Source organism: Pipistrellus kuhlii, unplaced genomic scaffold, assembly GCF_014108245.1.
Source record: "Pipistrellus kuhlii isolate mPipKuh1 unplaced genomic scaffold, mPipKuh1.p scaffold_m20_p_1, whole genome shotgun sequence".
Lineage (NCBI taxonomy): Eukaryota > Metazoa > Chordata > Mammalia > Chiroptera > Vespertilionidae > Pipistrellus > Pipistrellus kuhlii.
In genome coordinates, this window is record NW_023425404.1 from 52,221,695 (window position 1) to 52,245,865 (window position 24,171).

The 24,171-nt window shown below is 41.5% G+C and overlaps 1 protein-coding gene across 1 annotated transcript in view; it reads right to left on the reverse strand.

Annotated features, from left to right (window-relative positions):
- Nucleotides 1-24,171, reverse strand: part of MGA (MAX dimerization protein MGA) — a 97,349-nt gene that overhangs the window by 67,683 nt on the left and 5,495 nt on the right. Inside the window, 4 exon segments of the mRNA XM_036445325.2 lie at nt 2,369-2,464; nt 2,604-2,682; nt 4,924-5,869; nt 21,316-22,439. Coding sequence (XP_036301218.1) covers nt 2,369-2,464; nt 2,604-2,682; nt 4,924-5,869; nt 21,316-22,379 — 2,185 coding nt within the window. The 5' untranslated portion in view covers nt 22,380-22,439.

Below are 24,171 nucleotides of genomic sequence, written 5' to 3' on the forward strand. Positions count from 1 at the left end.
ATCTCCCCCAGATCTCCCTACCCTCCCCGCTGTAATTCGACAGTCTGCTTGTTGTAAAAATAAATTTTTTAAAAATTAAAAAAAACACCTTTATTTTAGCAACTACAATAAAAACATTTCCTCTGGCCCTGACCGGTTTGGCTCAGTGGATAAAGCATCAGCCTATGAACTGAAGGCTCCCAGGTTCGATTCCGGTCAAGGGCATGTATGTACCTTGATTACAAGGCACATCTCTGGTGGGGATTGTGCAGGAGGCAGCTGCTCAATGTTTCTCTATCATTAATATTTCTGGCTCCCTATCCCTCTCCCTTCTTCTCTGTAAAAAAAAAAAATCAATAAAATATATATTACAAAAAAAAAAACATTTCCTCTGGCTTAATTTACATTTTTTCCACAATTTCAAAGCAACCTCCAAAAGCTTTGCAAGATTATCAAGCTTTTTTCAGCTCAAAAATATTTTTAAATGTTCATTTTCTAAATTAAACTTTTCAGCTAGTAGAAAAGCAAGTGCACGAAATTTGTACAAGAGTAGGCCTTCCTTCCCCTGGCTGCCAGTACTTTCCCTCAGGCACCCAGGACCCAGATTAATTTCACTTTATTTATGTTTCCTGCTTAGTTTCCATAAGCATTTGACTTTGAAGCTCCTTTACACAAAGGAAAAAAATTAATAGATTTGACTCAAAGAGTCAATAAGAAAAGGAAAAAAACTCAAATTTTAGCCAACAAGGAAATAATAGGCAAACAAACCAAAGCAAAACACTGGCAGGGATCACTGACATATTCAACTCTAGAGCTAAGACAAAATCATATGTTGAAATTAGGTTAAAAAACACAATATAAATGTTATAATATTTATACATTATCAGACTATATAACTAACAAAAAGTGTAAGAGCAATGGAAATAAACTTTAAGGGTAAGTTAACTGATCGGAGAAAGAAAATATTATTTAGAGAAAATAGCAGAAGTGAAAGCTGACAATAAACAATAGCATATGTTATTATCAGTCAAGCCTAACATGGTATGACTGTGACTGTCCATTAAAATCCATAATACCCAGTCCACTTGCATTGTGCACTTTTTTAAAAAATATATTTTATTGACTTTTTACAGAGAGGAAGAGAGAGGGATAGAGAGTTAGAAACATCGATGAGAGAGAATCATCGATCAGCTGCCTCTTACACACCCCCTACTGGAGATGTACCCGCAACCAATGTACGTGCCCTTGACCGGAATTGAACCTGGGACCCTTCAGTCTGCAGGCCGACGCTTTATCCACTGAGCCAAACCGGCTTCGGCAAGATCTGCACATTTTAATATCACATTATCAAAACAAGTGAAGCAAAAGTTCTTCAAATATTACCATTTGATTTAGAAATAAAATGATCATTTTATATGACAACATTCTGTTTGTCTGCAGGTAATGCTTACACTCTCAAAAAATGATCTACCATATAATATAAATCAGCCAGACAGTGCTTTGAAAAGAAAATGGACTAACAATCAAAAACTCAATAAACTACTCCAAGAAGCATACCTTAAACTAAAGATATGAGAAACTAGAAATTGGGACATGGCTTATAATCTTTTATTTACATTTCAAATAGAAAAGTCAGTAGTTACTACAACAGCAGTAAGTGTAATAGATTTCACAATTTTAGAAAAAGGATTTACCGGTAGCAATATAATCAAGGCAAAGATACTCCATTACAACAAAACAGAGATACCTCCCCACCCAAAAGACCTCACAAAAAACAGAAGCAGACAAAACTTAAAAGATGAGACATAGGAAGGAAAATACTGTGTAATAAGAAAGCCAAGAGAAAACACAACTTTCCTTAAGATACATTTTTTATCACATACAATAGTTTCACAAAGATGAGACAGTGTCTACAGAATGGGGTTTCTCTTGGGATATAAAAAACCTAGAAATGTTTTTATGTTAAGTTAGGAAATCATGGAGGGAGAAAAGAGAAACATGCAAGCTAAAAGAGGCACTGAAAATAAATGAAATCAAGGATGTGGGGAAAGAAGGTAAAACAGAAAAAAGAGGAAGCAGAAACAGAAAGGGCATAAGAGGGGAAAGCAAGTGGGAGGAAAAAAGGAGAAAGAAAACACATTATTTTATTTTTTTAGAAAATGCTAGAGGCCTGGTGCACAAAATTCATGCATAGGTCAAGTCCCTAGGCCTGGCCAGTGATCAGGGCCTTCCTTCCCCTGGCTGCAGGCTGCTGGCCGGGGCCTTACTTCCTTCCATGCTGCCCCCTTGTGGTCAGCAAATATCATAGCGAGAGGTTGAACTCCAAGTCGGTCAAACTCCCAAAGGGACAATTGGCATATTAGCCTTTTATTATATAAAGAAGAATTACCTTCTTGAAGACCAGGATGTATCACTTGCTTATGCCTCAAGGCTTTCAAATCTTCTATCAATTCTTTTTCCAACTGGGAAATTCTTGCTCTACAACCTATTCAGAAAACAAATGATGAAGTAGAATAGTATGTACTACAGAAAAACATATGTACTACAGAAAAATGAACATTGCATCTTTCATTTCGAGAGCCAAACCCCAAATATATCTCTCTTTTTATGTCATTATATAATACCTGGGTCATTTGTGGTTGATGCCTGAAGACTACCGGGCTCTTCTGTTGTCCCATCAACTGCATGAATGTCTAGAGCTTCCTATATATAAAACAAAAATGTAGCTCATATCACTTCTAAAAGTTTAAAAGTAAACCAGAACATTTTTCGTTTTGATACATTTTGATATTTTTTAAATGTTCTACATTATATCACTTTAATCAGAAGAACAAAAAAAAGCAAATTATCTTAATATATTCAACTAACTGATCTAAACTATATTATACCAATTTGCATAAAGATTTCTTAAAGTTTACATAAAGATAGGCTATATAAAAATAGCTTAAGACCCAGGAGAAAGAATTCAACCACTGTATAGCCAATTTAGAACTACATATTTGGCTTCTATAAAAATCTAAACGAAAAAAATCTAGTTAAAAAGTAGGAATAAAATAAACCATTGATGAGTAAAACAGTATAATTAATAAAACCACTAATATTTGGTTCTTCAATGGCACTGCTGTTCCTGATAAAAATCAGGGGATGGTCCTGGCCAGGATAGCTCAGTTAGAGCATCGCCCCAGACACCGAAGGATCTTGGGTTCAATTACTGGTCAAGGGCACATACTTGGGTTCCAGGTTTGATCCCCGTCCTGGTTGAAACCCATGTGTGAGGCAACAATGGATATGTCTTTCTCACATTGAAGTTTCCCCCTCTCTCCCTCCCTTTCCCTCTCCCCCCATCCCTTTCCTTCTCTCTCTCTCTCTCCCTCTATCCCCCTCCCTCTCTTCTCTCTTTTCCATCCCCCTCTTTCCCTCCCCCTTCCAGTCTCTCTTAAAAAGAAATAAATGGAAAAAATATCCTCAGGTGAGGACTAACAACAACAACAAATGCAAAAAAACTATCTGGGGAGTCCAGCCAGCTTGGCTCAGTGGTTGAACTTTGACCTGTGGACCAAGAGATCAGGGCATATGCCTGGGTTGCGGCTTGATCCAGACAGAAGGGTGTGAGGAGGCAGCCAATCAATGATTCTCTCTAATCACTGATATTTCTATCTCTGTCTCCCTTCTTCTGAAATCAATAAAAAATATATATATATATTTTAAATCAGGGGATAAGGTGTCCCAAAAAAAGTTAGTAAACTTTTCATGTACTTATGTCTTTTTAAAGTCCATAATAATGAAAAATCCAGTTAAGATCTGAAGATTTTTTAAATTCCAGCTACACTGCACAAAAAGCATGAATTCATATCAAAGCAGACATAATTTTCTTAATCTTTACTGTTGAAAGCATTACAGATGTCCCATTTTCCCCCCAATTGACCTCGTCTAGCCCACACTAGCCTCCTGCCCTCAGGCCTTCACCACACTATTATCTGCGTTCTTAGGTTATGCATCTCTCTATATAATATATAAAAGCCTAAGCAACCATTGCAACTGAAACCACCAAACAAACGAATGAGCAGGCTGTGTGGGCAACCAGACTGGCAGGGGGTTAATGAGGGATGGCCAACGACTGAGCAGTGGGTTGTGTGGGGCGACCAGGCCGGCAGGGAGGTTAGTGAGGGCTCACCAAATGACTGAGCAGCTGGCTGTGTGGGGTCACCAGGCTGGCAGGGGGTTAATGAGGACTGACCAAACAACTGAGCAGAGGGCTGCATGGGGCAATCAGGCTGGCAGGGGGGCAAGTGAGGACTGACCAAACGACTGAGCAGCGGACTACATGGGGTAACCAGCCAGCGGTGGGGTAGGAGAGGCACTAAGGGGTGACCAAGCCAGCAGAGGGGGGGCAGTGAGGGGCAACCAGGCTGATGGGGTGGGGGGTGGGCAGTTGGGGGTGACCAGGCTAGCAGGGGGAGGGGGAGTGGAAGTTGGGGGTGAGCAGGCCATCAGGGGGACAGGTAGGGGTGATCAGGGAGGCAGGCAGGTAAGCAGTTAGGAGCCAGTGGTCCCAGATTGTTAGAGGGATGGTCCCGGATTGAAGAGGGTGCAGGCTGGACTGAGGGGACACCCCTCCCCCACCATGCCATGCACAAATTTTGTGCACCACTCCTCTAGTAAGCATATAAATTATTTGGGTAATCTCTTCCCACCCAAATACAACATGTGCCTTCCCTTTAACATTCAAAAGACAGACATAAATTGTTAAGTTCATTCACACAAAATATTATGATATCTATTAACTAAACCAAACATTTTGGAGACTCTTAGTTCCCTGTGCACACACCCTCCTCACATAATGGATGCATTCACAAAAACTAGATTGTAAATTGGTTATCAGCTAAATATACAACTCAATAATAATTATTTGGCTTAGAAACAATGCTGAAGTAACCATCTTACCTTTGATTCAAAGGAAACAAAGAGAACACCATCCACATCTTCCAGATCAGGCTTCACTTCTGGAAAGGTACTCCCAGGGCCCATAGGAATGCTCTTTGTAGAAGTTAAAGATTTTCCTGTGTTTTTAGGTGGTCGTCCTGCCTTAGAAAGTTTCAATTTTCGTGGCCTTCCTCTTTTACCACTGACATTTGTAGGAGCATTCTGATTAGTATTCACGGTTTTGGAAGCTGCGGAAATCTTAAGCATAGTTGTTTTCTTTCTGCCCAAGTCCTCTTTTGCTAAAAATGAGTCCCCAGCTGGACTCTTTGAACTGTCAAGTATCCTTTCTGTATTCATGCAGTCAGAAATATCAGGATATTTCCATTGAGGCTCTTTAAGTAAAGGATATTTTTGTACCACTCTGAGATCTGGTGAATATTTTCTTAGATCATTTTCTGATTCCTTGTCTAAACAGAAGCCAGCCTCATTGGAATTTTCACTGTATGTAGGCAAATAGTCTAATTCTGTCAACATAGATTTATCCTTCCGAGATGTAGAAAGCATGTTATCAGGGAGCTCAGAAATCTTCACTGTGTTTTTGGTGACGGTACAGGGCTCCAGACAAACTACTGGCATCTTTCCAGCGTCTAATTTGAACGTTTTAGCTTTAGCAACACCTGATGGGCTATTTGGTAGACATTTAGAAGACAGATGGTCAACTTCTAGGTTATCAACTTTATTGTGCCTCTTTAGCTGTTTCTCTAGTATAGGATCATCATCACTGTTTGAGTATACATCTGTTTCCTCATCCGTCTCTTCTTGCTTCACAGTGACCCCTTCTGTAAACTCACCAAGGTCATAGTCGTAATCATCTAGAGGTTCCTCTTTAATGACAACATTGAAGTTTCCATTTGGATCTACTGGTGATGCTACATGGGTACTATCTTCAAAATTGTTGGCAACATGTCTGGAGAGACAGGAAAGGGAGGGTTGAAAAGGACATAAGACCTCCATAAATAAAACTCAGGAGAGAAAAGGTTTTTGAAAAACAAGTAACAGCAGATTTCGTAAGAGAAACACTTTGTAGAGTATAAGGATCGCAAAAGCACTTTATCAGCATCACACTTTTATATTTTCTGTCAATTTTTCACAGAAGCAGCTACACTAATAAAAGAGAAAGATGCAAATTGACCGTACCTTCACATCACCCACCGGCCAATCAGGAGTGAGTATGCAAATTAACCAAACAAAGATGTTGGGTTAATTTGCATACGCAGGTGCTGAGTGGCCAGGGTGGGACACTTACATTACAGACTGCCCTAGCCACTCCAGGCCTCTGGGCACCATGGGAAGGTGGAAAGACAATTCCAGGCCAGAGTTAAGGTTGTGCCGGCAGCCAGGGAAAGGAAGGCCCATTCTTGCACGAATCTTCATGCATCTGGCCTCTAGTCCTGTATAATAAAAGGGTAATATGCGCCGAAACCAGTTTGGCTCAGTGGTAGAGCGTCGGTCTGTGGACTGAAAGGTCCCGGGTTCGATTCCAATCAAGGGCATGTACCTTGGTTGCTGGCACATCCCTGGTAGGGGGTGTGCAAGAGGCAGCTGGTTGATGTTTCTCTCTCGACATTTCTCTCTCATCGACGTTTCTAGCTCTCTCTCTCCCTTCCTCTCTGTAAAAAAATCAACTTTATATATATATATATATATATATATACACACACACACACACACACACACACACACACACACACATATATACATATATAAAATAAATTGATTTAAAAAAGGGTAATATGCAAACTGACTGAACAGTGGAACGACCAGTCACATGATGTGCACTGACCACCAGGGGGCAAATGCTCAATGTAGGAGCTGCCCCCTGGTGGTCAACCCACAAGCTGGGCTGCTCAGCCACAAGCCGGGCTGGCAGTTGGCAAGCACAGCAGCCGTGACAGGAGCCAATCATCTCCATCGTAGCACTAAGGAGCAGCAAGCCAAGCAGTAAGAAACAGCAAGCAGGCAGGGGGTAAAGAGTGAGGGATCCCTAGACTAAGAGAGGGATACCCATTAAGGGCTCCCAAACTGCGAGGGTGCAGGCTAGGCTGAGAGACCCCTCCACCGCAGTGCATGAATTTTGTGCACCGGGCCTCTAGTATATATAATAGCTAAGTTTTGGTTTGTTTTGTTTTTTATATATATATGTGTGTGTGTATGTACACAAACACACACACACACACACACACACACACGCACGCACACATTTTTAAAAATTAATTCCAAAGAGAGAAAGAAAATGATGAAAAGAAAATCAACTGGCTTCCACCTGCACAGCCCCCACTGGGAATAAAGCCCCGAAAACCTGGCATAAAACCTGGGCACATGCCCCAAACAAGAATCAAACTGTGACCTCATGGTTAATGAGTAGATGCTCAACAACCAGCTGGGCATAAAGAGCAAAGGTTTAACAAATAACCCTCTTATCACTAAATCAAAGCGTTGTAACACTTGTTTTCCTAACTAGAGCCAGTGCACAACATTTGTGCAATAGGGGGAGCGGAGGTGCTCCCCCTCAGCCTGGCCTCCCTTTAGCAGTCCGGGAGCCCTCGGGGGATGTCCAACTAATGGTTAAACCCTGAGTCGGATACCTTAGTGCTGCTACGGAGGCGGGAGAGGCTCCGCCGTTTTGCTCACCAGCCTTCAACCCAGGTTATGTCTGAGCAGTGCTCCCCCTGTGGGGCGTGCACTGACCATCAGGGGCCAGATCCTGCATTGAGCATCTGCTCCCTGGTGTCACTGCACGTCCTACCAACCAGTTATTCTGCCGTTCAATCAATTTGCATATTACCTTTTTATTACATAGGATAGTATTTTTCAGATACACTCAATTTTGAAAGTCAACTGGCACTGAACCAAACTCAAACTCAAGAGAACTTCAGTGATTAACAATCCTATATAATAAAGAAGGAATATGCAAATTGACCATCACTCTGCCACAAGCATGGCTGCACCCACAGTGGAGGCCAAGTTCCTGTAATGAGCCTTAACAAGCAATCAGCAAGAACCTAAGACTGGTGCCCCCCCTGCCCCTGTGGGACGTAACAGAAGACCTCAGACCCTCAGACTGCGCCCGCCACCTTGGCCCCAGGCCTGGGACCTCAGGCTGCGTCTCCCCCCTCTACCTCCTCCCAGCCCACCCTAGCACCAGGCCAGTGGAATTTAGGCCACATCCCGCCAAGCAGGGCTTGACAGGGGACCTCGGGCCATGCCCCCCGTCTGAAGGGGCTTGCTGGGGGACTTCAAGGTGTGCCCTCCCCCGCCCCAGGGCTAGGACGGGGAACCTCAGGCCGAATCCCCCCCACCCGGCAGGGCTTAACGGGAGACCTGAGGCTGCGCCCCCCCTACCAGCACTGAGCCAGGGGACTTGAGGCTGCGCCCCCTGCCCAGCGGGGCTTGACAAGGATGGGACTGGCTGGGTCTGAATCTAGCCCAATGGGAAGGATGGTGAAGAGGAAGGCCAGCCAGGTCTGGGTCTTGCGCGATTTTGAGGTGTACATGGTTGGGCAGGGACTTGACTCTGTGTCCTGTGGTGTACCCAAACTCTGACAGGAAGATGAATTTCACATACATTTTATTAATTTTCTTTCATCTCTGACACTTCTATTATAGAGAAAGGGCAAATAGCAATATTAAAATATTTCCTCTAACCCCCTTTTAATGTGCAAGAATTTCATGCACTGGCCACTAGTTGCCAATAAAAACAAATAAAAGTCAACTGCAATTAAGAATTGCACTAATATTAGGAAGGGCTTTACAGACTGCCTGATTGATTTTCCTTTTTTAAAAATTAAGACAAGATTCAGGGAGAGAATCCAAGATGGCTGCACAGGTAAATACCAAGCCACAGCCGCACACAACAATTTCAATAAAATACAACTAAAATATAAAATGGACATTACCCAGAACTACAGGAAAGTCGACTGACTGGAAATTCTACAACGAGAAGCAAGGAGAAAACCAGAAGGAAGAGCGGAGGAGCTGTAAAAGCCTGAGGTATGGAGACACGCGGCGCACACGGAGAGGAGGGGCGGCTGAGTGCCTGGCTGGTGTCCCTAGCGGGAAGGAGAGAAAAGCTCCGACTGTGCTGGGCCCCAGTTCCGACTGCCCTGAACCCCAGTTCTAGGCCAGACCCCAGGGACCGAGGCTCATCCATAGGGAGCTGGGCTGTAAGGCAGAACCCCGGGGGAGCGGCGAAAGGAGGTCCCAGAGGCGCGCACATTGCATGCAGAGAAGGGACGGTTGGCTGTGCCTCAGGATTGCCCTGGCGGGAAGGAGACTGGGGCTCCAGACTGCTCTGAATGCCACCTCCAATCCCACTTCCAACTGAACTGAACCTCAGTTCCGGGCTCATTGGGGGAGAGCCTAGACTGTTTGGTAGCAGGCGAAAATCGAGGGCACCTTTCTCTCAGAGGAGCTTGGAGCAAGTACTGAAGGACCCTGAGACTCAGGAGCCACATAAGGCGGAGCTGACGGAAGCCAAGGCTGTAGGCTCCACCCTGAAACTCCGCCCCAATAGGGAAGCTGCAAAAATGCGACAACGAAATAGATCACAAACGAAAGAAATGGAGGACTAAAAGCGACTGGATATAGAGTTCAAATCTACGCTTATAAGGTTTTTCAAGAATTTCCTAGAAAAGGTCGATAAGACCTATGAGGATATGAAAAGGGATCAACTAGAATTAATAAGGAATCAACAAGAAATGATAAGGGATCAACAAGAAATAAAGAATACATTGACTGAAATAAAAAATATTATACAGTGTCCTAAAAACAGAAGGAAAGATCGCAAGAATCAAGTCAAAGATTTGGAACATAAAGAGCCAGAAGACACGCCTCCACAGAAGCAAGAAGACAAGAGAATCCAGAAAATTGAAGATAATGTAAGGAACCTCTGGGACAACTTCAAGCGAACCAACATCAGAATTATGGGGGTCCCAGAAGATGAGAGAGAGCAAGATATTGAAAACATACTGAAAGAAATAGTGACAGAAAACTTCCCCCACCTGGTGAAAGAATTAGACTTACAAGTCCAGGAAGCGCACAGAACTCCAAACAAAAGAAATCCAAAGAAGACCACACCAAGACAAATCATAATTAAAATTCCAAGAGCAAAAGACAAAGAGAGAATATTAAAAGCAGCAAGAGCAAAGCAGGTAGTTACCTATAAAGGAGCACCTATACGATTGTCAGTTGATTACTCAACAGAAATCATGCAGGCCAGACAGGAATGGCAAGAAATATTCAAGTGATGAATAGCAAGAACCTACAGCCAAAGATAATCTACCCAGCAAAGCTATCACTCAGAATCGAAGGCCAGATAAAGAGCTTCACTAATAAAAAAAAAAGCTAAAGGAGTTCATCACCACCAAACCAGAATTATATGAATTGCTGAAGGGGGTTCTTTCGGAAGAGAAAGTAAATAAAGATAAAAATTATGAACAACAAATACGTATCAACAAGTGAATGTAAAAACCAAGGAAATTAAAAAAAAAAAATCTGATGAACAATATTAACTGTTGAATATAATAGAATCGGAGGTATGGAAGGGGAGTGTACTGACGATTCTTGGGGAAAAGGGGAGAGGAGGATGTGGGAAGAGACTGAACATAAACTGTGCACCTATGGATGAGGACAATGGGGGGTGGGGAAAGGGCAGAGAGTGGGATGGGAATCTGGTGGAGGAGAGCAATGGGGGGGGGGGGGAACATTTGTAATAATATGAACAATAAAAATTTATTTAAAAAAAAATTTTAAGGCAAAATCCTGCCAAAACCAGTTTGGCTCAGTGGATAGAGCATCAGCCTGCAGACTGAAACGTCCTGGGTTTGATTCTGGTCAAGGGCATGTACCTTGGTTGCAGGCACATCCCCTGTAGGGGGTGTGCAGGAGGCAGCTGATTGATGCTTCTCTCATATAGATGTTTCTAACTATTTCTCTCCCTTCCTCTCTGTAAAAAAATCATTTTTTTTAATTAAGATAAAATCCGTAACATAAAATACAACACTCTCACCATTTAAAAATGTACATTCCAGCCGAAACCGGTTTGGCTCAATGGATAGAGCGTCGACTTGGCGACTGAAGGGTCCCGGGTTCGATTCCAGTCAAGGGCATGTACCTTGGTTGCGGGCATATCCCCAGTAGGGGGTGTGCAAGAGGCAGCTGATCGATGACTCTCTCTCATCGATGTTTCTAACTCTCTATCTCTCTCCCTTCCTCTCTGTACAAAATCAATAAAATATATTAAAAATAATAATAATAAAAATAAAAAAATAAAAATATACATTCCAGCAGTACCTTTTTAGTATATTCACAATGTTTTAAAGTTTAAAAACTCATTTTCAGTATAAAACGTTTAACATGAATTCTTCCAAAATAAAAAGGTAGTTGAAGGCAAGTACATATGACCCATGCGGATTGAGTTTATATAAGTCTTCAAAAAATACATTTTTTCAATTTCTCCTTCCTCCCAATTAACCATTAAAAGCATATAAACTGTACCAATGTATCTTAAGGATGTGTTTGAACTATTCACTAACTCAATGAAAGTCACTGTCTTTGTAAAACTTTCATTTACCTCAAATATGCACAAGCAATCATTTACATTACTGGGTAGTTACTTGTTTCTTGTACAACTTAAGATTTTGACCTTACTTGAATATCCTTCAATAGAAGACTTTCACTTCAAGTTAAAATGTTTACGATCACAAAGATCATCACTTCTGCTAATAACAATGAGAAAACACTAGATAAATTAAAAATCCAATTCTCTTTTAAAGCCACTGAAGACCTCTGGACACAAATAAGTCTAAATGAAATGAATTTCAGAGAGAAACCAGCCTTCTCGAGGTGACAGATTGCTAGTGCTTTCAACACTGAGTAGCATTTGCACTGCATGAAGCACAAGTGAACAGAGAAAAAGGAAACTATAGGCTAAGAATCTTTGTTGGGACACAGAGAACCCAGTCTCCTTTCATGCCTGAGGATGAGCACACTAGAATCTGGAGGACCCCCAAAAAGAATACTAGTCCTTATTCCCACCAATTATCCTCCAGAGGATTTCTGAAATATTAGCAGAAATGATGCATCAAGGTTGGCCTGAAAACAGAGATTATGTAGTCTCTTAGATCCCAAGCCCAATCCCATCCTAAACATCTCAAATGTGAGGTGAGCTAAAATTTAATTAAATGAATCACCTAAAAGAAAAATAGAGGGGGAGGGGGAGAGAAAGTATGTCAGAGACCTGTGGGACAACAACAACAAATTATCTGACAAATAAGGAATAAAATAGAAGTAAGGAAAAAGGACCATTTGAAAAAAAAAAATGAATCAACATATTCCAAAAGTTAAAGACATTAATCCACATATTCAACACGTTTAGCAAACACCAAGGGGAACAGATACAAAGAAAACCATATGTAGGCACACAAAGGTAAGGCTGCTGAAAATTAAAGGCAAAAAAAAACACCTTATAAGCAGTGGAGGAAAAAATGACATTACACTGGAGGATCAACAATGAGAACAACAGACTGACTACTCATTGGAAATAATGAAGCCAGAAGAACAGTAGAATGACACCAATCATAAAATACTGAAAGGGTCAACTTAATGTTCTGGGTCTAGCAAAAGAAGTCTTTACACCAGAAGACATTTTTAGACAACTGAAAGAACTCAGACTGTACAAGAAATACTATTGCCTAAGAACAGAAACAAGTCAAGGATGCTAGCTCTCACCACTTCTACTCAATTGTACAAGAGATTCTACGAATCTAATCAGGCAAGAAAAATAAAAGACATCCAGATTAAAAAGGAAGTAAAATTCTGCATTGCCAGCATTATGTGACCTTTTGTGTAGACAATTCTTAAAAATCCACTAAAAAAATATCGGTATAAATTAGTTGGCCAAGACTGAAGAATCCAAGACCAATACACACACATAAAAGTTGTATTTCTACACACTAGGAATAAATGTCAAAAGTAAAATCAAGAAAATAATCACATGCCCAGACCGGTTTGGCTCAATGGATAGAGCGTCGGCTTGGGGAATGAAGGGACCCGGGTTCGATTCTGGTCAAGGGCATGTACCTTGGTTGCGGGCATATCCCCAGTAGGGGGTGTGCAAGAGGCAGCTGATCGATGACTCTCTCTCATCGATGTTTCTAACTCTCTATCTCTCTCCCTTCCTCTCTGTACAAAATCAATAAAATATATTAAAAATAAATAAATAAATAAATAAATAAATAAATAAATAAATAAATAAATGAAAATAATCACATTTGCAATAGCATCAAGAATAAAATACTTAGGAATAAGCTGAACCAAAGAAGTATAATAAGACTGGTGCATACACACACAAAAAAAAAACCTACCCAGAACCAAGAGGTCACCAGTTTGATGCCCAGTCAGGGCACATGTCTGGATTGTGGGCTTGATCCCCAGTAAGAGGCCTGCAGGAGCAGTCAATCAATGATTCTCTCTCATTATTGATATTTATATCTTTCTCTCCTCTTCTCTGAAATTAAGGACTCTGAGGACCCATAGTTCCCAATTTCAAAACTTACTACAAAGCTACAGTAATCAAGAGATTACTATCTTTTGACCCTTTGGTACCGCCGCTGCTGACCTGGTTGTCCCCCAACTGCCCCCCACTGGCCTGGTTGCCCCCTCACTGCCCCCCCTTTGCCGGCCTGGTTGGTCATCCCTTGCTAACCCCCCTGCTGGCCTGGTCAGCCCATGCAGCCTTCTGTTCAGTCTTTTGATTATCCATCATGCATATTACCCTTTTATTAGTATAAACAGTCACCTGATTTTTCAAGTTACCAGGGCATTAATGGGGAGAGTAAAATATTTTCTATAAATGATGCTAGAATACACAGATATCTGCATGGAAGATGGGAGCCTTCACCTCCTCTCCTCACACCTTACAAAAAAAAACTAAGCCAAGGTGAATTACAGGCCTAAATGTGAAAGCTGAAACAATTTTCCCCTTTCGAAATCTCATTTAAGAGCTTCCAGTCAAAATGGCAGTACTCACTACCTCCCATAACCACATCAAAATTTACAAACAAAATACCAAACCACCATCATTCAGAATCTGAAATCTATAGCTGAACAGAAGTCCTACAAATAGGGAACTCAAGAAGCCCATCCAGAGTGGTTCATCCAAGCCATTTCCAGTGTTTTGTTTTGTTTTTCAAACAACTGGCTTCTCTTGCCTCATGCTTTGTATTTTCCTAAAATCTTCAAACAAGCAGCAGCTGGCATAGTGTGCCCCTTACCTATAATGAGTGGCCCCAGGCCTGGCACTAGCAGCAATCTACGCTGGTTCACAGCTTAGCCTCTCCTGGGCCACTCCAAGATCAACACAAGTAGTAGCCATCTCCTAGCAGTTCATGCTGGGTGGCCTCAGGTAGAAGCTCACTTTGCACCTCCCAGGAGGCCACAGAGCCAGTGCACCACTGGTCAACTTTGACCTTGCAGGATTACAACCCCACCATCTCCACAAGTGACACATTCAAAGGGCAGACTCAATGAGTACCAAAGCCCCACTGAAGCAAGTCCTATTCCATAGGGTCAGCTTCTACACAGCTTTCTTTAGCTGTACTCACAGCCAATCCTCACAACCATTTGGCCTTTCAGTCAATCCCTCCCAGTGATGCTCAACATAAACCACTGACTGTGCACACAGCTCACACAGGGGTGGCATCTGGAGGGTCCAGCTCAGGTGACTGGGGAGGCTGAGCCACTGGGCCTTACAGGACACCTATTATACAAGGTCACTCTATTAAGTCCAGGGGACATAGCAAATTTATCTAATACATAGAAACAAACTCAGGGAAGCAGCCAAAATTAGAAGACAGAAACATGTCACAAATGAAAGAATAGGAAAAATCTCCAGAAACAAATGAAATGGAACCAAGAAAACTACCAGATACAGAGTTCAAAATAAAGGTTATAAGGATGCTCAAGGAACTTAGGAAAAATGTCAAAAAAAAGTCAATGAGAAAATAAACAACATAAAAAAGGACCAGTCAGAATGAAGCATACAATAATTGAAATAAAGAATACTTTACAGAAGATCAAAACAGTAGAGGACATCAAGAATCATATCAAGATTTTAGAATATGCCTGAGGGTGATGATATGGGTATGGAGTGGAGGGACTCAAAGGGGGAAATAAGGGGGACATTTGTAATACTTTCAAGAATATAAAGATAATTTTTTAAACCATTTGAAATATAAGGAACAAAAACAAAAAACAAAAACAAAAAACCAAACAAACAAAAACAAAAACACCACCACCATGCAATCAGAAGAGAAAAAATACAAAAATATGAAGATAGTGTAAGGAGCCCCTGGGACAATTTCAAGTGTAGCAACATTCGCAACAAGGCAGTGCTAGAAGGAGAAGAGAGGGAGCAAGAAATTGAAAACCTATATGGCCGTAACCGGTTTGGCTCAGTGGATAGAGCATAGGTCTGAGGACTGAAACCTCCCAGGTTTGATTCCGGTCAAGGGCATGTACATTAGTTGTAGGCACATCCCCAGTAGGGGGTGTGCAGGAGGCAGCTGGTGGATGTTTCTCTCTCATGGATGTTTCTAGCTCTCTAGCTCTCTCCCTTCCTCTCTGTAAAAAATCAATAAAATATATGTTTTTAAAAAATAGCTTAAGAAAAAAAAAAAAACCTATATGAAAAGAATTAACAGTAAACTTCCCTTACCTGGTGAAAAAAACAGACATACAAATCCAAGCAGCACAAAATACCAAACAAAAGGAACCCAAAGAGGTCCACACCAAGACATATCATAATTAAAATGCCAAAGGTTAAAAACAGAGAGCCCAAGACGGTTTGGCTCAGTGGATAGAGCATCAGCCTGCAAACTAAAGGGTTCCAGGTTCGATTCCGGTTAAGGGCATATGCAGGGTTACACACTTGATCCCCAGTAGGGAGCTTGCAGAAGGCAGCCAATCAATGATTTCCTCTCATTATTGATGTTTCTATCTCCCTCTTTCTTCCTCTTAGAAATCAATAAAAATATATTTTAAAATGTATATATGACCAATAAAATGGCAATAAATGCATATCTATCAACAATTGAATCTAAAAATCAAAATAACTGAGGAAGGACTCTAATGAATAAAAGAAACTTATGGAAAGAACCAGCCGCTGGGCTGGGGACGTGCTCAAGGCTTCCACTGCGCACTGCTCCAGGCATGCTCCCAGGACCAGCGGACAGAAGTCCAGCTGACTGAAAGTGGGCCGGGGGCATGCTCAGAGCTGCCACAGGAAGGCTCGGGCAGGTCCCCGGGCCCAGCAGACAGAAGCCCAGATGACAGGGGGGTGAGCTTAGAGCCGCCGCATCAACTCCAGGCATGCTCCCAGCCCAGCAGACAGAAGCCCAGCTGACTGAAAGTGGGTCGGGGATGAGCTCAGAGCTGCCGCAGGGAGGCTTGGGCAGACCCCGGCCTAGCAGACGGAAGCCTAGCTGACAGAAAGCGGGACTGCTGGGCTGGGGGTGTGCCTCTGGCAGCCCTCACAGTGTGGCTTGGAGCATGCCCCCAGCCCAGTGGACAGAAGCCCTGCAGACACAATGCAGGGGGTCCTCTGCACATGAGCGGCAGAGGAAACACCTTTTCTGAGGGATCATTGGCTAAGCTGCCTCTCACAGTGTTCTTGGTAACTTGAGTTATAAGAATCCAAGAAGGTGATCTAGGATTTTTCCACCTCACTCCTGGAGAAAAAACTAAGGTCTGTTGCTGGAGGGCCTAGCATATCCTGCCCTAGCCAGTTTGGCTTTGTGGATAGAGCCTTGGCCTGCCAACTACAGGATCTGGGTTCAATTCTGATCAAGGGCATGTACCTAGAGGTTGGCCCAGGTCAGGGAGGAGGCAACCAATCGAAGTGTCCCTCATGCAGGAGGCAACTAAAGTGTCCCTCTCACATTGATGTTTCTCTCTGTCTTTCCCTCTTTTAATATCAGACATATGTTGTAGCAATATCTTTACCGGTACAGCTCCTACGACAATGAAAATTAAGGAAAAATAAACAAATGGGACTACATCAAAATGAAAAGCTTCTGCACAGCAAAAGAAACCATCAACAAAACAACAAGAGAGCCCACTGCATGGGAGAACATATTTGCCAATGTTATGTCCAATAAGGGTTTAATCCATAGGAACTCATACATCCTAACTAAAGAAAGATAAACAATCCAATCAAAAAATGGGCAAACGACCTAGGTAAATAGACTTTTTGAAAGAGGATATACAGAAGATCAAGAGACACATGAAACCTGCTCAAAGTCACTAATGATCAGAGAGATGCAAATCAAAACAATTACCGTATTTTTCGGACCATAAGACGCACTTTTTTCCCCCCAGAAGTGGGGGGGAAAAGTCCCTGCGTCTTATGGTCCAAATATAGCCTACACATATACTTTAAAAAAAAAGTTTTTTTACTTGCCCGGCTCTGTGTGGTCTCTGTGTGCTTGCCCGGCTCTAAAATGGTTCTAAATGCTGCTGTTTACTTTACAGGGTTGATTACATGTGTTTATGACTGTGATGTTGGGTTTTAATGCACATAAAATATTTCAGGACACTATTTGTTTCAGAATCTTTTTTTCTTCATTTCCCTTCTCTAAAAACTGGTGCGTCTTATGGTCCGGAGCGTCTTATGGTCCGAAAAATACAGTAGGTACCATCTCACACCTGTCAGAATGGCTACCATCAACAAATCAACAAACAACCAGTCATTATGATGTGCGCTGACCACCTGGGGGTGTAAGCAGAATATGGCAGACCTCAGCCATGGTGGGATGATGGAGCAGGTGAGCAGGGGCACCAGACCAAGGCGGGGCACTGGTGGCTGTCACCTGGCTAGCCTCTGGTGATTACTGAAAATTCTCATGGTCCTGCCTGGTGTTAGCACCTTCTGCCAGTGCTGGAGCTGCCACTCGCCAACCCCAGCCATGCTCTCACCCTCAACCAGTGCCAGAGCCACCACTCGCAGCACAGTCAGCAGGTGTGAGGGGCGGCTACTGGCCCCAATCGCCCCTGAGGGCTTCTCCACCTCCCCCTGCTCCTGAGGGGACAATGAGGCAGCAGTTGCTGCTTGCACCCACTGACAGCACTGGCCCCAATCGCTCCATGCCCTCAGCGGATGCAAGCGGGACCTGAGCTGTCAGCACATGGGAGGGGGGCTGCTAGCAGAAAGGGGGCCGAGGGCTGTGGCAGGAGGGGCCAGCGGGGGTGCGGAGGATGGGCTTAGACCCACCCCTGTGCCCACTGCAGCCTCTCAGCCCACTGTTCCTTTCAAGATGCACAAATTCGTGCAGTGGGCCCTAGTTTCATATAAAGGACTTGAGTATTGGCCAATTTTGGTCTGGGTGGGGTTAGGGGTTCTTGGAGACAATCCCCCTCAGATATTAAGGGCTTATTATGCCATGTCTACAATGTACCAGACAAATTTTGTTGGGCCCAAGGATAACAAAAAAAAAAACAGTTCCTATCTCATATTCAAGAAATTTACAGACCAGTGCAAGAAAACAAACTAGACAATATAATGTTATTTAATAGATACTACAATAAAGATATATACATGTACTAAGGGTGTATATTTAAAGAACCTGTAACATAATACCTTCCATAAAACTGGTGATAATTAAGTTAACAGGAAAAAAGAAATCCATTGGGAAAAGAAAATGTGGAATGAAAAAGAAAATAGAAGAGCTCTTAGAAATTGAAATCTGACAGCTGCAATAAAAACTTTAATGAAACTTCAATATAAGTAGAGGAAAAAGATAACAGACAATAAAAGACTGATAAGAAAAAAAAAGACTGATAAGATAATCAATCCAGGAGATGAAACACCCAATTATAAGGAGTTTAAAAAAAAAAAAAAAAGTGAAAAACTTAGACAAATAATACTAAAAGTGTTCCTGGAACCACAGTACAAGAATTTGGGGGGGGGGGGGGGGGGGGGGGGGGAAATAGCACAATGATGAGAAGAACCACACCAAGGTCCATCACTGTAAAATTTCATAATATAAGGGATGAACAAAAGATCTTAAGAGCCTTCAAATGACCAGGAATCAAAATGGCATCAAATTCTAAACAGGTGCCCTAACTGCTTTGGCTCAGTGGATAGAACATTGGCCTGCAGACTGAAAGGTCCCGGGTTCAGTTCCAGTCAAGGGTTGTGGGCTCAATCCCTCGTGGGGGCAAGCAGGAGGCAGCCAATTGATGATTCTCATCACTGACGTTTCTATCTTTCTTTCCTTTCCTCTTTGAATAAAAATATATTTTAAAAAATAATTCTCAACAGAAAACTGGAACTTGCAATGCATTTTCAGCACAGAATTAACCAGACAATTTATAAAGTACAAGGGCAAAATAAAGCTATTTTTCAATATGTAAGAAGAAAATTAGGCATTCAGAGGGGCAAGGGACTATTATTTTCATCAGAACTTACTTTACTTAAGTAAATGCTAAAATTCTATGTCCCATATTTCCTTTCTGTTAATTTTACTGAAAGATGTACTTGATCAAAAAGAGACAGAGACAGCCCAGCTGATGAGGCTCAGTGATGGAGTGCCGACCCATGAACCAAGAAGTCACTGGTTCAATTCCCCATTAGGGCAAATGCCCAAATTGTAGGCTCAATCCCAGGTAGGGAGTGCTTATAAGGCATTCCATTGATGTTTCTCTCTCTACCCTCCTCCCTTTCTCTATAAAATCAATAAAAACTTCTTTTAAAAAAAAGACAGACTGCCCTAGCCGGTTTTGCTCAGTGAATAGTCAACCTACATACAGTCCAAAGGGTCCCAGATTCGATTCTCGTCAAGGGCACATGCCCGTTGTAGGCTCGATCCCCAGTATGGGGTGTGCAGGAGGAGGCTGATCAGTGATTCTCTCTTATCATTGATGTTTCTCTCTCTCCCTCTCTCTGCCTATGTGAAATCAATAAAAACATATTTAAAAAATATATACCCTAAGGTGAGGCTAAAAAAAAAGATCAGGTTGTCAGAGGTTCGAAAAAAAAGAATTAACAGAAAGAGCATACAGAATTTTTAGTGCAATGAAAATACTCTATGTATGTAAGGTGGATATATGTCATTATATACATTTGTTTGAACTCATAGGCTACACAACACAAAGAGTAAACCCTAATATAATCTATGGACTTTGGGTGATTATGATGTGTAAATGCAGGTTCATCAGTTATAACAAATGTACCGCTCTGATGGGGGATCTTGATAATGGAGGAGGCTATGCATGTATTGGGGCATATGGTCTATAGAAAAACTTTAAACCTTCTTCTCAATTTTGCAGATTTTGTTGTGAACTTAAAACTGCTCTAAAAAAAATAGCCCTTGATTGAAAAAAAAGTAATAAATAGCTTTGGCTGGTGTGGCTCACTTGGTTGGAGCATTGTCCTGTACACCAAAAGGTAGCCGGTTCAGCCGGGACCGGTTTGGCTCAGTGGATAGAGCGTCGGCTTGGGGACTGAGGGGTCCCGGGTTCGATTCCGGTCAAGGGCATGTACCTTGGTTGCGGGCACATCCCCAGTGGGGGGTGTGCAGGAGGCAGCTGATCGATGACTCTCTCTCATCGATGTTTCTAACTTGCTATCTCTCTTCCTTCCTCTCTGTAAAAAATCAATAAAATATATTTAAAAAATAAAAAAAAACAAAAGGTAGCCGGTTCAATTCCTATTCCGGGCATACACTTTGGTTTTGGGTTCAATCCTTACCAGAGGCAACCCATCCATTTTTTCTCTCTCACACTGATATGTCTCTCTCCATCTCTCTCCTTTCCTCTCAAATCAATTAAATACTTTCCATTAAAAATCATAAATAATGCAAGTTCAATGCTATTTTAACCTAAGGGCATAATAACAATCTTTAGCTTGTTTTTCAGTCAGGCAATTTATGGGTTAGGATATCCATAGACAGTAAATTCTTAAGTATTAAGTGTACTTTAACTCCCTTCTGTAACTCGTCTGGATAAGTTTTCTCAGTTATGACATTTCTTGGGGGGTCATTTTTTCCCTTCCTCAATTAATAGTATGTCTACATATAACCAAGGAACAGTACTATGCATGATTAACAAAATTTTAAGTCTAAATGAATGAAAGATCCCCATTCTGACAAATCATCTAATCTGTCTACAATTCTGAATCCTCAACACAACTGATATTATTACAGAGAAATGAAACACCACTTTACAGAATGTAAAAGCAGTTGTGGTATGTTTTTGAGTAGTTTACATTTATCAATGTCTACGAAAATCAGCAGTCACACAAACAGTATGTTCAATCCAAAATCTTTGATCGCCAGAAACAGAAAAACTGTTACCTACCTTTCAGAGACCTCTTGTTTAAACTGAGTAACTTCCCCAAGTGATGAATCAATATCCATGAAACCAAGAAAGTCTTGATTTATATTAAGGAAAGGCTTCTCCAAACCCTTGCCTGATGTCTCATGACCCCTAGATAAAGGATCTGAATCAGTAAGCTGTATCTCTGACCCTTCACCTTCTGGGAGACGGGCCCGTTGACCAGGTGAACTGGGAACACTATTACCTTCTTGGTCAGAGCTGTTTTTTTGCTTGCCATCTCTCTGGGGCTTACTATTCAGCCCATCATCCCTGAAGCCTTTAGCAAATGGATTGTAATCTATTTTCAGCTGAGTAATCTGTATGTTCTGATAAGCTGTTACTGCAAAGAATTCAGTCTGTGGGAAGGTAAATGTGTGGACACCAGGGCCATTTAACTGTATCACTTCAGTAGCCTTTTCTGCAGGTACCAAATGAAGCCTTGGCAGGTATCGATGCATAGAGTGCAAGATAATATGCCCTTCTTGGTCCAGTGTATTGTTGGTAAGTTTCAGTTTATAGAAAGATACTGGTTGGTGCATCCAATAATGGCCTGTGGATGGAGATTCTGGATGAATAAAAACCCTCCCTAAAACATGAGGCTCTGCCTTCCCACTGGGTTCCCACCAGCGACCGTTCCACTTATAACGATGGTTATCCACAGGAGATATATCCATGACAAGGATATACTTCTTATTTGAGTCTAAACCTGTGATCCAATAACGACAGTAAGGAAACATGCGTCTTCCCTGCTTGGTCAGAATCATCTCTGTACTTCGATGATAGAATTCATTCCACATACTATTGTTATCCAAGGTGACAGTGATTCCTCCCACAGTACAATCAGCTGGCAGGCAAATCTTCCCTGTAGATTTTCCTGGGGATGACACACTGGTAGCCAAAGCACAAGCATCCCTATTAGTAACCAAAATTCCTTGATCTGTTTTGCCATTTCCTGCTTGTTTTAGGATGACAAAGAAGGTAGGTGCTGCTCCTGCCACTGTCCCACCATCTTGACTAGCCAATATAATCTGCTGTTTCTCCTCCATGATTCCAGTGGGAAACCTGTATAACTGTAGTCACCACATAGTCACAATGGCCTTCTCAGCCTAAAAAATAAGCAGAAAAACAAAACCTTTTAATTAAGTTAATATTTTGTTAATATAAAGGACAAGAATAATTATCCCCAAAAGATACTCCTAAATCCTACTACAATAAATATTGCTTCTCTCTATCCCTTTCCCTTCCTCTATCTCTAAAAATAAAAATAAAAATAAAAAAATAAAATAAATTTAAGAAATAAATAAAATGGCCAAAAACGGTTTGGCTCAGTGGATAGAGCATCGGCCTGCGGACTGAAAGGTCCCGGGTTCGATTCCAGTCAAGGGTATGTACCTTGGTTGCAGGCACATCCCCATTGGGGAGTGTGCGAGAGGCAGCTGATGGATGTTTCTCTCTCATCGATGTTTCTGACTTTCTATTCCTCTCCCTTCCTCTCCGTAAAATATCAATAAAATATATTTTTTTAAAAAGAATTAAGTAAAATAATGCCTTAACTTGATACACACATTTAAAGAAACCCTGACAGCCCTGGCAGCCCTAGCCAGTGTGGCTCAGCTGGTTTGAGTGTCATCCCACCCTGGTTTCATGTTTGATCCCTGGATCACAGGATCCCAGTCCAGGTGCAAGGGGAGACAACTGATCGATACTTCTCATATCGATGTATCTCTCTCCTTCTCCCTTCCTCTCCCTCTAAAATCAACAAAAACATTTTTTTTAAAGCAAAGAAAGAAACCATAAATTCCAGAAGGAACAAACATTTAAATCACCACCCAGTCCTCAGCATAAATTTTTAAAATTTTTTTTTAATTGTGGTTTTATTTTCTTTAGATAACACCAGAAGTGGAATTTCTGGCTCATGGGGTAGATCTAATTGTAGTTTTGTGAGGATTCTCCACACTGTTTTCCATAGTGGCTACACCAATTTACATTCCCACCAACAGTGCACAAGTAATCCCTTTTCTCCACATCTTCAACCCTTTTTATTTGTTGACTTTTTTGATAAAGCCATCCTGACAGGTGTGAGCTTGTATCTCACTGTGGTTTTGTTTTGCATCTCTCTGATGACTAGTGATGTTGAGCATCTTTTCATATGTCTGCACCCATCTGTATGTCTCCTTTGGGGAAATGTCTGTTAGTGTCCTCTAACCATTTTTGGATTGGATTGTTCATTTTTTGTCATTGAGTTGTATGAATTTCATATATATTTTGGTTATCTGTTATCAGCTCCTTATTGGATATATCATTTGTAAATATATTCTCCAAATTTTTTTAAATTCTTAAATCCCCAGAAAATAAGACACAAAATCTCTGATAAATTCAACATTATACATGTTTTACATCTGGCAAATATCATAAAAGTAAAATTGAAAAAACAAATGACTAACTGGGAAAGGGTATTTGCAAATTACATCCTAATAACTCATTTAACTAATATAAAAAGGGTTCCTACAAGAAAAATCTAATAGAAAAATGGGCAAAGGAGAGAAAGAGTCAATGGCTATAAAAATGTATATAGTCTTAGCATAGGAGAAATGGTAATGGAAATCATATGGAGACACTGTTTTTGACCTTATTAAACTGGCAAAACTCAAAGTTTGGTAGAGGAATTGGAAAGGGTGTCAGAAAGGGCAACATAAAAATATCAAAAGTACAAATGCATATACATCCCATAGAACAACAGTTCTAGGACTTTATCCTAAATATACACTCATACACATACATGCCTGTAATAAAAAAGTATAGATTATTCCCTGCATTTCTACTTTTTTTTAAACATTT